At 44.0% G+C, this 17,568-nt stretch overlaps 1 protein-coding gene across 3 annotated transcripts in view; it reads right to left on the bottom strand.

Annotated features, from left to right (window-relative positions):
• SPEF1 (sperm flagellar 1) overlaps window positions 1-17,568 on the bottom strand; it is a 62,439-nt gene that overhangs the window by 33,920 nt on the left and 10,951 nt on the right. For all 3 annotated transcript variants that reach the window (XM_033953225.1, XM_033953237.1, XM_033953232.1), the window contains one exon: window positions 10,332-10,488. In XM_033953225.1, coding sequence (XP_033809116.1) covers window positions 10,332-10,488 — 157 coding nt within the window. The remainder of the gene's footprint in view (window positions 1-10,331; window positions 10,489-17,568) is intronic.

Genomic DNA, 17,568 nt, shown 5'->3' with positions numbered 1-17,568 from the left:
TCTAAAACCCTCCTCCCTGCACCATTGCCTCATCCACGCATTGAGACTCCGGAGCTCTGCCTGTCTCTTGGGTCCTGCGCATGGAACAGGGAGCACTTCTGAAAATGTTATCCTGGAGGTTTTGGATTTAAACTTCCTACCTAAGAGCCTAAATTTGGCTTCCAGAACCTACCTACTGCATTTCCCTATTGGTACCCACATGTACCAAGACAGCAGGTTCCTCCCCAGCACTGCCTAAAATCTTATGCAGATGACACGTGAGGTGCCACCTTTGCACCAGGCAGGCAAATGACCACGAGATACCCAGCTATCTACAAGCCTAATGATCAAATCTCCTACTATAATGGCCATCCTAACCCTTCCCTCCTGGGAAGAAGTCCCTCAAGACACATCTTCGGTGCAAGAGGACATTGCATCCCCTGGTAAGCAGGTCCTGGCTACAGGATTGCCTCCTTCTTCAGGATGATACTCTCCTTTATGAAGACCTCCTTCCTCCGAGGTAGCACAGAGGCTGCCAGATTGGAGGTGGGACTTTTCTACAATGTCGCTTTAGGTCTCTTCTATGTACCGTATTTTCACATAGATAACGCGCACCCGTGTAAAACGCGCACACGGGTATAGCGCGCAGAAAACACAAATTAATGTACAGAAATTTTTATATACCGTGCACACCCATATACCGCGCATGCTGCCCGACTCTCCCGTCACTGCCCGACTCTCCTTTCGCCCGCCCTGACTCTCCTCTGGCCACCCCGATTCTCCTTTCACCTGCCCCGACTCTCCTCTCCCCCTTGAAGTCCTGTCCCCACCCTGAAAGCCTGATGCCTCCCCCGACGTCCATTTCCCCCCCCCCCGCAGGACCGCTCGCACCCCCACAGCCTCCCGACCCCCCCCCCCCATCATGTAGAAGCTCCTACCGGTGTCCTGCTGCTTCCTCTTGGCAGTCCCGCCCTTTCTCTGACGTCAAGCCCTCTTGCCCCCCCGACTCCCCGACACGATCGGGGCAAAAGGGAGCCCAAGCCCTCTTGCCCCGCCGATTCCCCAACTCCCCGACAATATCGGGCCAGGAGGGAGCCCAAGCCCTCTTGGCTCTGGCGACCCCCCCCCCCGCTAGTTGTTCAGGCCAGGAGGGAGCCCAAGTCCTCCTGGCCCTGGCGACCCCCCCCCCCCCCGCTAGTTGTTCGGGCCAGAAGGGAGCCCAAACCCTCCTGGCTACGGCGACCCCCTACCCCCACCCCACACTACATTACGGGCAGGAGGGATCCCAGGCCCTCCTGCCCTCGATGCAAACCCCCCTCCCCCCAACGACCGCCCCCCCCAAAACCTCCAACCGCCCCCCCCATCCGACCTGCGACCCCCCTGGCAACCCCCATGACACCCCCACCCCCCTTCCCCGTACCTCTGTGTAGTTGGCCGGACAGACGGGAGCCAAACCCGCCTGTCCGGCAGGCAGCCAACGACGGAATGAGGCCGGATTTGCCCATCCGTCCCAAAGCTCTGCCTACTGGTGGGGCCTAAGGCGCCTGGGCTAATCAGAATAGGCCCGGGAGCCTTAGGTCCCTCCTGGGGGCGGGGACTGAGGCACATGGGTCCAACTACGTGCGGACTTGCGGGGTGTCAGTCGGGTTGACTTAGCTGTTGTAGCGCAAGCAGGCATGGGGTATGGCTCTCAAAAAAAATCTTAATCGTTGTACTGCTGATTTTGGCTCTTTTGACTAATGAGTTTAGACGGGTGCTGCGCCTGGCTAATTTAGATAATTGCCCGGCTGCCATCTATCACGAATCCTGCCGCTTCTCAACATTTAAAAAAAAAAAAAACCTCCGCCTCTCACCGGTTTGGCGATTTCCCACCTTAGCGTGCGTGCCAGCTTCCCTTATCTTCCCTCTGAAACCGGAAGTTACATTCTGGGGGGGGGGGAGGAGAAGAGAAGTTGGCACACACACGTTCGAGCCCCAGAGCATGAGTTCGCTAGGGCTAAGGTCAGCGAAGGAGGGAAGCTAAGGGAGACAGGTCAGCAACAGAGGAAAGTTAAAACTTGTCTTGCTGCTCTTCCTTGCTTCAGGCCTTCCTGGCTGCCAGGTCCTGCCTACTTTCTGTTTCCGCGAACGCAGGACCTGGCAACGAGTAAGGCCCAAAGCAAGGAAGAGCAGCAAGAGGTCAGCGATGGAGGGAAGTTTGCGACTCCGCCAATGGGAAGAGAAATGCTGCTGCTGCTGCACCCAAGGGGGGGAAGAGAGATGCTGCTGCTGCTGCACCCAATTGGGGAGGGGGCAAGAGAGAAATGCTGCTGCTGCACCCAATTGGGGAGAGAGAGGGGAGAAGGAACACCAGGGAAGGGAGAAGAAAGAGATGCCAAGACCATGGAAGGAAAGAAAAGGAAAGGAGCTACCAGACCATGGAAGGGGGGAGATGTCAGGGGGAGGGGGAGGAGGCAGATGCCAGACCAAGTGGAAGGAAGGAGAGAAAGGAAGAAGAGATGCTAGATAATGGAATGGGAAGGGGAGACAGAAGGAGAGGAGAGAGATGCCAGGGCATGGGGGGAAGGAAGGGAAACTAAAGGAGACAAAATGCCAGACCAGAGGGAAAGAAAGGAGAGGAGGTGCCAGAGGGAGAGATAGGAGGGAGATGCCAGGGCATGGGGGAGAAAAAGGAAGGAGATAGAGATGTCAGACCATGGGGTGGAGTGGGAAGGAAGGAAGGAAAGGAGAAGACAGAGATTCCAGAGCATAGGGGAGGGGGTGAAGCCAAAATGAATCATGTACAAAGGAGAGAAACGGCACAGGATATACAGTTTATTGTAGTGATATAGAAAGAGGGAAGATGCCATATGGAACAGAGAGAGGGTGGACATTGGATGCAAGGGGCAAAAAGAGGATGGACAGTGGATGCAAGGGGCAGAGATAGAGTGGACAGTAGATGGAAGGGGTAGAGAGAGAGAGAGAGAGAGGGCACAAGATGGGTGGAAGGGGCAAAGAAAGGGCAGATGTTGCATGGAAGAGAGAGAGGACAAACGCTGTATAGAAAGAAGAAAGCAAAGAGAAGATGATTAAAGCAGAAACAACAAAAGGTAGAAAGATTTTTTTGTTGCTTTACTTAGAATCAAGTAGTATTGTAACTGTATAAATAGGAAATAGAAATAAGGCAATTTGTTTGACTAAACCCTTTTCTTCAGGTCAGGTCAGGATACCATAACAGTACTGATCTGAAGAAAGATTTAGCCTCTGAAAGCTAATTGAAAAATAGATTAGTCCAATAAAATAGTATTTTCTTATTTCTCATTATTTGTTTTATTTTTATTTGTTAATTTGTAATTTGTTATGTATCAGTTTGTATCAGTTTTTTCAAATTTACATCTACTGTCTTTATATTTTGCACAGTATTAGAGGACATGTGTTACTGTTTTTGTGGTGTTGTGGTGTTGCATTGTGTGCAGAGTCTGGTTTCATGGCGGTTCAGTTTAATTTTTGTCTACATATTTCTATTTTTAATTTGTGATTATTCCATATTGGGTAAGGGTGTATCTCTGTTCTGTGTGTATGAAAAGAACATAGTTTTCAGTTGGCATTGACTGCAGGATCAATTGACTGTGCGGGATCTGGCTTGTTTAGTTTAGTTTGTGTTAGTGTTCTAGTACTCACTGCAGTGTTTAAGATGCTGCCTTTTCATAGGTACGCTCTTGTTGTGCGATATATGGATTGTTACTAAAAATCATATTTTTCATATAGATGAGGGGTGTCAAAAAATGATGGGCCCTGGGTGTCACATATGCTAAGTATGCCACTGCTCAAAGCAGTTTACATACAGGTATTTCAAGCATTTTCCCTATCTGTCCTGGTGGGCTCATAATCTATGTAATGTACCTCGGAAAGTGGAGAATTAAGGTCCCCTTTTATCAAGCTGCGCCAGTGTTTTTTATCGCCAGCTGCTGCAATAAAAGTTCCGACATGCATAGGAATTCTATGAGTGTTGAAGCTTTTACTGTAGTGGTCGGCGATAAAAAAAACTAATGCAGCTTAATAAAAGGGGACCAAAGTGACTTGCCCAGGGTCACAAGGAGCAGTGCTGGATTTGAACCCACAACCTCAGGGTTCATGAGGCTGTAGCTCTAATCACTATGCCACACTGGAGCTCTGCTGTTTGAATATACTGGAAGAAAAGCAAATTTCAGATAGTGTCCAATATATCAAGATATTTACTAAACAAAACAAAACAAAAAATCAAAACAGCATACCACTATTAAATTGTAAGGTTTTATAACTCTTTACACCTCTGCCATTAGTTCCATTTAAGTAATACCACCCCTTGAGAGCTCTATCTCTCGAAGTTAGGGATTTCAATGCACTCATGCACACACTTGTAGGTCATAGTTGTAGAATCTGTTATTTATGGACTTGCGCTTCTGTGAGGAAGTGAGTGGTATAGAGAACACCACTCCCTCACTAATATTGCAATTAAGCCACCTTATAGCAGGGGGCACTAGCTCAAGGATTCTAGGAGTAAACCACCTTAGGGTGGGTGGGACAAACCAGCCAAGTCAGAGGGGTAGAGCTCAGACCAGGCTAGAGTTAAGTGCTCTGATTCAGGGGAAGATGCTCAAAAGTTTCCATGGAAGTACGACTGGTTGTAGCCAGTCTTACTTGTAAGGCAGTTCAGCCTCTGAGGCACAAAAGGATTTTCAGGGGCTTTTACCAATCACGGTAACAGCCACCAAGAACCCTATGCACATGCATTACAATGAGCTCATTAGAATTAAAATGAGCACTCCTTGTAAAGCACAGAGGGGAATGCCCACCTCTTACAGTGCAAAATTTTCCGACAGGTTGGAGCTGTCAGTGGCTGTTTGTGTGTGTTTTGTGTGAGTGTGTGTCCTGTGCCTATGTTCAGAATGCAGCTGTTACATAGGCTGGAACACACACTCACACAAAACAAGCACAACAGCTGCATTCATATCATGTGTGAAACAAAACAACAAAAATAAACTTACTTGAGAGCTCCGGAGATCAGAAACTGTACTGGGGCTGAACATGAGCTGTGCCTACCTCTCATTTTTTGTGTTCAGGCACAGTTTCTCCCTCTTTCTCCGGGATACTCAGAACAAATAGCATGCATATGATTTACATGCTATTTGTGCTGAGTATGCCCCTGAAAAGCAAAATTGTTCCCAACCCGGTGTTTTTTTGCTGGGTTGCCAGAGCTTTGTGCATCCTGCCCTCAATATGGAGAAAGAGAGGCCCCCAAGGCAAGAGGTCGCTAGAGGGGATTCTAGCAGGGAGGTCCTGAGGGAAGAGGACTCCTTCACTTTCTCCCCAGACCATGGCTGAGTACTTCCACAACAAGGTTAACAAGATTAATCTTGAGTTCTCAACCAAATCATTTCCGCTTCGACCTCTTTCCATCTGCCCCGCCTACCCTCCACAACCCATGCCGCCTTTTCTTCCTTCTCTGAAATCATGGAGAAGGAAACAGCACATTTTCTTTCCTCATGCAAACTCACCACCTGTTCCTCTGATCCCAACCCCTCTCATCTACTGATCACCATCTCTCCTATCTGCCATACCCTCAACCTATCCCTCTCTACTGTGACTGTACCTGACACCTTCAAACATGCCATAGTTATGCTGCTCCTCAAAAAACCTTTGCTGGACCCTACTTGCCCCTCCAATTATTGCCCTGTCTCCCTCCTCCCCTTCTTATCCAAGCTACTTGAACATACTGTTCACCACCATTGTCTTGGCTTTCTTTCATCTCAAGCTATTCTTGACTCCCTTCAATTGGGCTTTCACCCTCTCCATTCTACAGAAACTGCCCTTGCTAGAATCTCCAATGACCTACTCCTGGCCAAATCCAAAGGCCACTACTCCATCCTTATCCTTCTTGATCTATCTGCGGCGTTTGACACTATAGACCACCATCTATTCATTGCTATGCTGTCCTCGCTTGGATTTCAGGACTCTGTTATCTCGTGATTTTCTTCCTACCTTTCACGTTGCACTTATAGGTTGTGCTATGGAGAATCCTCCTCTGCTGCCATTCCGCCATCAGTTGGCATACCTCAGAGCTCTGTCCTGGGACCTCTTCTTTTCTCTATTTACACTTCTTCCCTTGGAGCTCTAATCTCCTTCCATGGCTTCCAGTACCATCTCTATGCTGACGACTGGCAAATCTACCTCTCTATATCCAAAATTTCTATGGCAATCCAGGCCCGAGTCTTTGCCTGTCTGACATTGATACATCTCTCCCCTCTTCAATCTGTTCAGAATTCTGCTGCACTCCTCATATTCCACCAAGGTCATTATGCTCATGTTACCCTTTCCTCAAGTTGCTTCATTGGCTCCCTGCCACTTCCGCATATAGTTCAAACTCCTCTTATTCATCTACTCACTCTGTGTCTCATCAATATCTCAGAAATAGTTTAAAAGTTTGTATTCCTAGCACTGGAGTGACACCTAGTAAAGTGTATTCTTTTCAGACCAATAGACAGGCAGCATATTCTCACACATGGGTGACCTCCAAGCTAACTAGAATGGGATGGTGGGAGAGTTGGCCTTCAAGGAAATACATTTTATAATACAAACAGGCAGGACCCATCCCATCTGGAGAAAGACTCCAGACAATAATGTGAAGTGAATGTGTGAACTGAGGACCAGGTGGCAGCTTTATAGAATTCCGCAATAGGAGTAGATCTAAGGAAAACTACAGAAACTGTCATAGCTCAAATGCTATAGCCTGTGACCTGACTCACCAGGTGTAGGCCAGGTTGAGCAAAGCAGAACAAAATAAAGGTAACCAAACAGTTAGAAACTGTTCTCTTGGAAACAGAATGCCCCAACTTGTTAGGATCAAAAGAGATGAAGAGTTTTGGAGAAGTCCTATGAGTCTTTAACTTAGTGATGTAAAAAGTCAAAGCACACTTATAGACCAGAAAGCAAAGAGCTGTTTTTCCTACATAAGAATGAGGCTTAGGAAAAAAAAAATCCGAAGAAGCTTGAACACAGCGTCGCTTGAAGAAACTCAGTCAGCAGCCTGACATGGACGGGAACAGCACCCCTGCGAAACTGAAGTCGGAGGCTGAGGAGAACAAATAGGCCCCGCAGAGTCAAACCTGAAGACGAACCAACTAACTAATCTAACATTGCATTCCTTTTTTTCTTTTTTTAAAGACAAGAAAGCAACACTAAAGAAAAAAAGGAACTGACTAAAAAGTCAGAAAGCCGCGAGAGCGGGAAGGCAAGAAAAAGTTTAACGACCGTTAAACCGTGTCTTCTTAGCTCTGCGGACACGAAAAAACTGAGGAGACGTGCACCCTGCTTCGGGTGGGAAGGCAATCATGCATGCGCGGTGCGAGCTATCACAAACTTTCTAAAGTCTTAAAGTGGCGGGGGCTCTGTCGGTGACATCACCCATGTGTGAGAATATGCTGCCTGCTTGTCCTGGGATAAGGATATTTATGTGGGGTTTCTGTTCCTTTTCCTTTGTTCTGCGTTTGTCCTCAATATCTCTCCTCATTTATCTCTCCCTACACCCCATCCTGGGAACTCCGTTCTTCAGGTAAGTCTCTCCTTTCTGTGCCTTTCTCCTCTACTGCCAACTCTTGACTCCGCCCTTTTTGTCTTGCTGTGCCGTATGCCTGGAACAACCTGCCTGAATTAGTACGCCAGGCTCTATCTCTAGCGGTATTCAAATCCAGGCTCAAAGCCCACTTTTTTGAAGCTGTGTTCAGGTCTTAGTGCTTCCAACTTGTAATACACTATGGGCTCCTTCTACTAAGCTGTGCTAGTGGTTTTAGTGCGCGCTAGACGCCAACACCACCATTGGGCTGGTGTTAGTTTTTATGCATAGTACGTGGGTTAGCGCGTGCTAAAAACACTAGCGCAGCTTAGTAAAAGGAGCCCTATATCTGTTTCTCATTCCCTCTGTAGCCCCTACCCTTTCTTCCACTTCATCCCTTTGTATTTCCCTTCATGAGCAGCAAAGATTGATCCACCCTACATCCTGTGTGTGTCATAATTAGATTGGAAGCGCTGTCGAGCAGGGACTGTCTCTTGTATGTTTAATGTACAGCACTGTGTGCATCTGGTAGTGCTTTAGAAATAATAAATTGTAGTAGCAGTAATAGTAGGATTAGGGAAGTAATGTTGCTCAAGGGTCTTTGTGGGAAGACTGCCAAGGTAGAAGGCAACCTTGAACTGTATTCAGAAAGTACTTATTTTTGGTGTATGTCCAGAGAGGATCCAAGAAGGTATTAATAGGTACTGCATTGGGCTAGGTCAGGGGTAGGGAACTCGAGAGCCGTATTCCAGTCGGATTTTCAGAATTTCCTCAATGAATATGCATGAGATCTATTTACATGCACTGCTTTCAATGCATATTCATTGGGGAAATCCTGAAAACCCGACTGGAATACGGCTCTCGAGGACCGGAGTTCCCTACCCCTGAGCTAGGTGCAAGCCAGTCCTAGGAAGAGAGTGCTGACAGTGATATGTGAAGAACCAGAGGGAAATAGAGACTTTACTAGTACTGAACTAAAGCCTGTGAAGTGCACATGCTGAGTCATAATAATATTTTCCTTTTGCTTGCAAGCCATGTGTATATGACTGTGTTTGTGAGAGATCCAAACCACATTCTTAGTCACATTACCACAGCTTGATATTAGATATTTTAGATTTTCCTAAGAACCTGAAAACATGGTTATAAACAGATTGTTCTATAGTATGATGGTGGTATTATGATGCCCATCATGATTACACTGGTTCTTTATATTTTATTGTTCATATTACAATCTTTAAAAAATATCCCCTGTAAATGTACAAGGATTAGTGAAAAAGAAGAATGCAGCATTCTTTCAGTGCAGAATGCAAAACATTAACATAATGTATGTACTATATTGTTAGGTCTCTATTATATACGACTTTAGAGGCAAGAAGTGGAGGAGTTCATAATGGTTAGTGCAACAAGCTAAGAACCAGGGAAATCAGAGTTTAAATCATACTGTCATGCCTTGTGATTTATGATCATATGTATGCGTGCACATTTTAGGCAGGTTTTATTGGTTTTGTTTTTGGTTAATAGAACAGTTTATTCACAGTATGCCTTGTGATCCTCCATTGCCCCAAAATAGACAGAGACAGGGAAATAAATACTGAACCTGAATGTAAATTGAATTGAGCTTCTACAGAAAGATATGACCTAAATCCATTCCTTTCATTTATAATTTATGTTGATACTTTAGGGCTGTACTGAATATTCATATTTGATTTGATTGAGCCCTGAATGATGACCCAAATAATATTTGGCCAAATAAGAACATAAGACCAATGGTCCATCTAGCCCAGCATCCCGTCTTCACGGTAGCCAATCCAGGTCACAAGTACCTGGCAAAAACCCAAATAGTAGCAACATTTCATGCTACCAATCCAGGGCAAGCAATGGCTTCCCCCATGTCTGTCTCAATAGCAGACTATGTACTTTTCCTCCAGGAGCTTGTCCAAACCTTTTTTTACACCAGCTATGTTAACTGCTCTTACTACATCCTCTGGCAATGCACTCCAGAGCTTAATAGAGAATTAAATTCAAACACAAATAATCTGGGGCTCTATTGTGCTAAATCTTGCTAAAGCACTTGATCTCTGATTTCACATTGTTTCTTTTATTATTTGTTATGTTATAAGTTCAATGCCCATTATTCGTATTCAGCATTCATATTTAGCAGAATAATATTTTTCATTATTTGTATTCGGCAAAATATGCTATTCGGTACAGCTCTAGTACTTATGATGATTTCCTTCTCTTTTTTTTTTTAAATCTTTATTCATTTTTAAACTTATAATAAGTGTGATAACATATCCATACAAATAACCATAAATATATCACTTAATAATCAACAATAATAATCAATAATATTCTCTTATCTCCCCCCCTCCCCACCCTTCTCTATCATAAAATCAATACTTATACAACATGTAACAATAAAAATACCCTCCCTCCCACCCCATAATTGAACTTGTAAATTTAAGGGAAACAAGATTTTTCTAATCATTACAATACTTTGTTAATGGCTCCCAAATATCTTGAAATTTCCTGAAACAACCCTGTTGTATTGCAATAACTCTCTCCATTTTATAAATATGACATAAGGAGTTCCACCAAAAATTATAATTTAATCTATTCCAATTTTTCCAATTATATGTATATTATATGATGATTTCCTTCTGTGGCAGTTCCACAAATGTGCATTTCTTAGTTTAGCAATTTTCACTATTGCAATTGTATCAGGCAATTAAAGGAGGGCCTGACCTTGAAAATATAAATAAATAAAAAAAGAGGGCCTGACCTGAGATGATTCAGTTGTCATCTTGCTAGGTTTCTGTTTCTCCTCAATTTTCTGTCGCAAGGTGTTCAGCACGAGTTCCACCACACCAGGAGAGCACTGAACAATTTTACGTATCACATCCTCTGGAACGGAGAAGTTCAGTTTATTTAGCACCTTCCTGCAAAGGATAAAATACAGCAGAGCACTTAAAATACCAGCAACCGCAGAAGCACTGCGTTCCTGTGCCTGAGAACAGCCGTTTGTGTCTTTTGCAAGATTGCCTTGTTTCTATGAAAATCTTCCCACTCACTTACACCTGCCTACAGGGAGACATGCTCAGTTTGAAGGAAACATTTTAAATACAAAGCTTTTTCTTTTAGTTTCAGGTTGCTGAATAATCTGACCATTTTTTTTTTTTGACAGTGGGTGTGGTCCATGAAATATCCAGAACATCTTTACGAATTGTCAGGTCATGAAGACTGGATTTGTTTGAAGATCTATTGATCAATAAGATAAGTACAGTTTTTTTAACCAGTTAATGAAACCTGCATTTGAACAACAGTATTTATGGATTGTTGTTGACAGTAAGTCAGAAAAGTCTGATGATCGAAAAGGGGTGCCTTTCACACATATTGGGAAATAGGGAATGGGCTACTGAGGAAGTAGCTGTTTTCTAAGCACTTAAAAAAATATAAAAATTAATAATACATATTAGTATTATCTATTTCCCTCCCCCCCTTTACAAAATCATAGGGCGATTTTTTAGCACCGGCCGCAGTAGTAACAACTCCAATGCTCATAGAATTCCTATGAGCATCGGAGCTGTTACTGCCGCAGCTGGCGCTAAAAAACGCACTACGGTTTTGTAAAAGGGGGGCGGGTAGTTCTTTATGAGAGCAGTGTTTATTGAGAAAAGATTTTTGTTCTAGCAATGAATGAATATAATGATATTTAATCTGGGACTATATAATGTTGACTCCTGTTTTTTGAAGAGGACGTTTGAGTGTCATATGGAGGCACTGAATATGGTAATTGTTTTGCCTTCAATGATAAATACAGAATAAGGAAGGCTCAACATCTTTCAAAGAGTTGGCACGCTGCCAATGAAGAAAGGAAAGAGCATTACAGCTTTCCAGACTGTCATACTGACAACAAATTTGTTTGACAATGACTGGAATTGCTGTTCCTACCTCCTGTGAAGTGGCACACTTCTTGCAATGATTAAGACAGCAAATTACCATTGATGGCCTGGGGGCAGGGCTGGTTCTAGGGGTTGTGGTACCTTGAACCAACTTCACCTCTATCTTTGGGCCAAACCTACAGTATGAGCTGTGCAGATAGGGGTAAATTCTCAGCTAGCATGGCCACTGGCTCAGCTTAATCTGCATAGTCAGCACAATTATCCATACAAACAGCAGTGCCAAAATTTATGGATAATGTGGTAACCATGTCAACACTATTTGTTTAGTCTAGGCCTGCTATTCAGCAAGCCTAAACTAAACACACACACTGGCCAATATTCAAAATGATTTAACTGGCCAGAAACAGTGGCCAACCAGTTAAATTACTTGTTTGTGGCTGTCCAAATATAAAAGCGATTAACTTGTTGGTATTCCAGGGGCCGAGTTGGGATAAATGCTGATATTCAGCCCCTCACTGCATAAGTAAATGCTTAAATTGGGCCACATAAAAAGTAGTCCTATCTTTAAGCAGTTTGGCTTATGCGGGCAAGGGCTTAATATTGCTGATTCAAACCCCCCCCACCCCCCCAATATTTAATGCCATGGCCCAGACAGGTTCCAGCACTGAATATCCTGGAATAATGCCAGTGGTGGGCAGCAAAACATTAACCACCATTGGCTAAATATCAGGGGATAATTTATTCAAATAACAATTAAATAGTCCCTCTTTCCAAGTCATTTGTTGGCCTACTCTGATTCTCCCCTAACCTGATCCACAATTACATGGATAACACCTGGCCATTTAATGACTGAAACGGCCTAATGTTTTCTGTATATTTTAAAAACTATTTTCAGAGGCTAATTATACATTCAACAGAAAACATAATTGCCTTAGAAGTATCAATCCAATAGAGTATAATTATTCATTCACATGCAAGTTTCCCAGACCAATCAATAATCATATCCCCAATAATGGATGCAAAGTAGGGAAGCTGGAGCCGTTGGCCCCAGTGAAGAGAGGGAGCAATGTAAGGCAAAGTAGATGGAGGAATTGGCCCAGGAAGAGGGTTGAGGTTGGACGAAAGGGCACAGACAACAAAAGGTAGAAAAATAATTGTATTTTCTATTTTGTGATTAGAATATATGACAACTGAAATGTTTATCCTGCTGGTGCTGGTGTTAGACATGGGTAGGGCCCAGAGTAGAAATTTGGGAGGGGACCCAAAAAGCCCACTACTAGCCCGTGCCATCTTCAGCTTCTAGCAGGCTTAGGGCTTTCTCTAACCAGGGGGCAGTTGCCCTAATTGCACGCCTTGGCCTAACACTATCCCTGGCATGTGTTATCTTTATATTTTGCACATTATAGGAGGAAATGAATCTTTTTATTTCTTTGGTATTGTACTATATGAAAGGTGTGGCTTCTTTGGATTTTGGTTTAATTTATGTTTATAATTTTTGGTGAGTTATTTTGTATTTGACATTTTTTTTGTGTGTGTGACCAAGGCAGTGGAGTACCAAGGGTAGGGCAGGGAAGAGGGGGTGGTCCACCACGGGTGCACACCCTAAGGGGGTATGCAGCTGGCAAACTGGTTATGGAACCTCCCACCTCACTCTTCCGTGGGACCTTCCTGAACCTCTCTATGGCTGCCAGTCCACCCCCTCTGACATCACTTACTTGTTCCGGAGCAGAATCGGCAGCCGTGGGGAGGTTCAGCAAGGTCCCGCAATGACTACAGCTGCCAGCTCTGCTACGGAACAAGTAAGTGACGTCAGAGGAGGTGGACCGGCAACCGCAAGGAGGTGCAGCAAGGTCCCGTGATGACTGCAGTTGCTGGCTCTGCTCCGGAACGAATAAGTGATGTTGGAGGGGTGGACCAGCAGTCACACCCCTTCCAACGTCACTTACTTGAGCTGGTAGCTGCAGTCATCGTGGGACTTTGCTGTATGGTATTGGGATAGAGGGAGAGAGAAGGGAGCAGGATACTTGTATGGAAGGGTGGTGGAGGTGATTCCCATAAGATCATCCGCCTCGGGGGAGACAAACGTCGCGTCCAACATCAGCTTCGGGGGAGGAGAGAGGACTTCAGGCAAGGAGCAGGGCAGATCAAAAAACAGCACGGGCCGACAGCCGCGTGTCCGACATCCATCTCGGGGGAGGAGAGAGAGTGTTTCGGGCGCATGCCACTCCTATCTGAGATGCTGTACATCTCATGGAAAACGGACCCACGCGATGGAACTGCGCATGCGCGGCCTAACGTTTTATTATATTAGATAATAATAACAGTTTATATACCGCAGGACCGTGAAGTTCTATGCAGTTTACAAATGATTAGAAATGTTACAGATTGAATGGAATAAACAAAGTACAGACTTAGTGATTGATAGTTCTAGCGATCGTTTATTGAAGACTAAGATTGTATAGGTTGGTTTCCTAAGTATTTTGAGGAACAACATCTATATCAATCCATCTGGTTTCAGCATATACACATTTGGGTCAGATTTATAGATGACCTCAAATAATCACAGAATCTTTCACCATTAACTAATATGTATATACAGTATATAATCAGTAGAGCTGTAACTGTTTCAGTTACTAGGCTCACTTAGCTTATGATTAAGCACTGAGGGTACACTTACACTATTACAAAATTTGTTCAGATAGTGAAGGGGTCAGCGACTTCTATTATCATTATAACTGAATTACTTTGCCTGACGGAATGTGGGCCTTGCTCATTATTTTAGGATAAGTTTCATTTCTTTAATTTGATCATTATTTTAGAATGCTTTTTGTCATGATTAGATGCCATTTTTCTATTAATTATACACCATTTAGTATTGGGTGGGGGGAGGGTTTCAAGTATATGATCTTATAATGAATAATGGGCTTTGAGGGATGGTGGGGAGAGGATTACATTTCTACTTATAGATTATAATGATAAGATGTTCAAGTGCTCAGATTAATTGTGTTTATTATGAATTTTTGTACACTTGATGAAAGTTTAAAAATGAATAAAGAATTAAAAAAAAAAATAAAAGAAGTCGCTGACCCCTTCACTATCTGAACAAATTTTGTAATAGTGTAAGTGTACCCTCAGTGCTTAGTCATAAGCTAAGTGAGCCCAGTAACTGAAACAGTTACAGCTCTACTGATTATATACTGTATATACATATTAGTTAATGGTGAAAGATTCTGTGATTATTTGAGGTCATCTATAAATCTGACCCAAATGTGTATATGCTGAAACTAGCTGGATTGATATAGATGTTGTTCCTCAAAATACTTAGGAAACCAACCTATACAATCTTAGTCCTCAATAAACGATCGCTAGAACTATCAATCACTAAGTCTGTATTTTGTTTACTGGCTGTGCATAACTTTCATCTTCTTAGTAGGATGCCTTTTCTGGGAAATCACGTATTGCATTCCTGTTTCTGCTGTAAGAAAGTGATAATGTACCTCGCCCTCCTGGACATGTATCAATCGAAACTGCAATGCATAGATAAGTTGTGTATTTACTATAGGCTCATAAGGACACCCAGATGACCAATGGTATGCTTTGTATTAGGACCAATCATGAGTTGTAAAACTGTCAATAGTTAACTTATAGAAACCCCCTTGTAGCATCCAATATGTATATTGTCACACCCCTAGCCTTAGAGCTCGGTTTGTGCCAGGCTGGGGTTTGACTAAAACCAGCCCAGCCATCAGAAGGGCTAACCAATGTGACAAGCCTGAGGTAAAGGATAGGGAAACTGATATATTCCCCTTTAAGTCTCAGGTAGCTGATTTCCAGGGAGGAGAGGAATGTGAGGAGAATATCCTGGAACAGCCTCAGATCTCTTCCACCTTCCCTGCTGACTCTCAGCTGCAGAAGCTGATTGCAGCTCCTAAGAAAGGTAGGCAAAAGTTGCAGGCTGCTCCGCCCCCGCAGAGAACTGGGCGTGCCCGGCTCAATGTATTAGAGGCTGCTCTGAGGAGAAGGCAGGCAGTCTGCCCTGAGCCAGCTCAGGAAGGAGGTGTTCAGGACGGGGCTCCTGACCCTCACTGCTCTACTGATATAGAGATGGTGGGTTTTGACACTGACCCTGTGGCTAACCAGACAGCAGAAGTAGAACCCATGGATTGCCAGGAAACTGCTTACTTTCCTGAAGGTATGCCTATGGAAGACAATTAAGTTACTGGTCTGAAAGTTGTTTTTTGCTCTTCATGCTCAGTATAGCAATTGTTTGCACTGCTTCTCAGCAGCTGTGTGCATTTTGAATGAGAGTAGTGCTGGACTTTTCTTTCTGTGAAGCCTGGAAGAAAAACGTTTTTTTTTTAAGCTGATTTGAACTGCACTGCTAAAGTTTATATTTTGTGTTTTCGTTTGAACACTGTGTGGAGTGAGGAAGTAGTTTGGGGAAGAATCCACTTGTCATCCTTGGTAGGGATTGCGGGGCCATTCGTGGCATTCTGTGTTAACAGAAGTAATTGGTGGATTCGGCTACTCCCCTCCCCCACCAGCTTCTTTCAAGTTGGCTGGGGCCAAGCCTGCCTTAATCTAGGCTTGGACACCACACTGATTGGGGACTGGAGAAGCAGTGGTGTTGTGTTGGCTGCCTCTTTTGCAAAGGCAGAATTTGGAAGTTAATGTGCTTATACTTACCTGCATGAAGGGGGGAGCTGTGAGATACTATTCCCAGCTCATATTTTTGTTCCGGTTATTCTTTTTTTGTTTAATATTGCAAAGAAGACTGTTTCAGAGTCATTTACCAATAAACCAAGGTTGGAATTATTTTGGGAATTAACTCTTTTGGAATCCTGTTTTCACTTTATTTGAACTTTGAGACCAGCAGGACTTCCAGCTTTATGGAAGCACGTCGGAGGTGAGCTATCTTGTGCGCTGGCCGGAGCCAAACTTATCCACGGGCATCGGCTGCGCCACAATATGAGAATGGTATAAAGGAACTTGCTTTTCCTCATTTCTACACTTCTGAGGCAGAACCTTTACTGCACAGGAGTCCTGCATATGCTGAATAAAGATACTTTTGTACTTTCTTCAGGTCTCTGGTTTTGTGTCTGCACAAGTGACCTTTCAATAGTGTGGTTAAATAGTCATGGGCTGTTTTGCTCACATGTTTACCGTATTATAACATTATACGCATCGAGGATCTGTGTTTGACGATACTCCCCTTCCCCAGCATCGATCTCCTAGGGCAGTGGGAGATAAGTGGATGGTAAGGAGGGGTATTGTTACATGTTACATTCTCTTTCACTTACCTCTTAATATAATCTTCTTTCCTTTTTCTCCTCTCCTCATACTCCCTTTCACTCCTCTCCTCTTACCTTCCTTAGGTGTAGCCTAATAGTTAGTATAGTGGTCTGAGAAGAGGGAAACTGGGTTCAATTCCCACTGCAACTCCTTGTAACTCTGGGCAAGTCACTTAATCCTCCATTGCCCCAGGTACAAAATAAGTTCTTTTAATTGTAATCACAGAGAGGTGGTATATCAAATTCCGACCCCTTTCCCTTTCATATCCTCTCTCCTTCCCTTTCCTGTCTCCTGTTCTCCATTGTCTCATCTTTTTGTCTCTCTTACCACCATCCCCTTCTCCAAGTCCTGCATTCTCAGAAAAGGGTGCAGTTGAACATATACAGTGGTGCCTCACACAACGAACTTAATTCGTTCCAGGAGCAAGTTTGTTATGCGAAAAGTTCGTTATGTGAAACGCGTTAAGCGCAGTGACTAACGACTGCCTGCAGTGCCTGCGCGGAAGGATGCAATACATCGGCAGCGATCGTGGAAGCTCGGGCGACTTCGTTGTGTGAAACGAAGTTCGTTGTATGAATCATGACATGAAGTTCGTTGTGTGCAGCGTTCGCTGTGCGAGGCGTTCTTTATGCGAGGCACCACTGTACTCTCAATCTTGTATTACTGAGAGCTGGGAGCACCAATTTACACACACTTCAAGTTTTGCAGTTCCCCAAAAAATTGATACATCTGCACATAAACACACCCCAGTTCTGCAGCCTAGGCACCAAAAGCACTTGCATAACTCCCAATGTTTCATCGCTGAACGAAGGAAACAAATACAAA

The sequence above is a fragment of the Geotrypetes seraphini genome, chromosome 1, assembly GCF_902459505.1.
Source record: "Geotrypetes seraphini chromosome 1, aGeoSer1.1, whole genome shotgun sequence".
In the NCBI taxonomy this organism is placed as follows: domain Eukaryota; kingdom Metazoa; phylum Chordata; class Amphibia; order Gymnophiona; family Dermophiidae; genus Geotrypetes; species Geotrypetes seraphini.
This window is presented reverse-complemented; position numbering and strand designations above follow the sequence as displayed.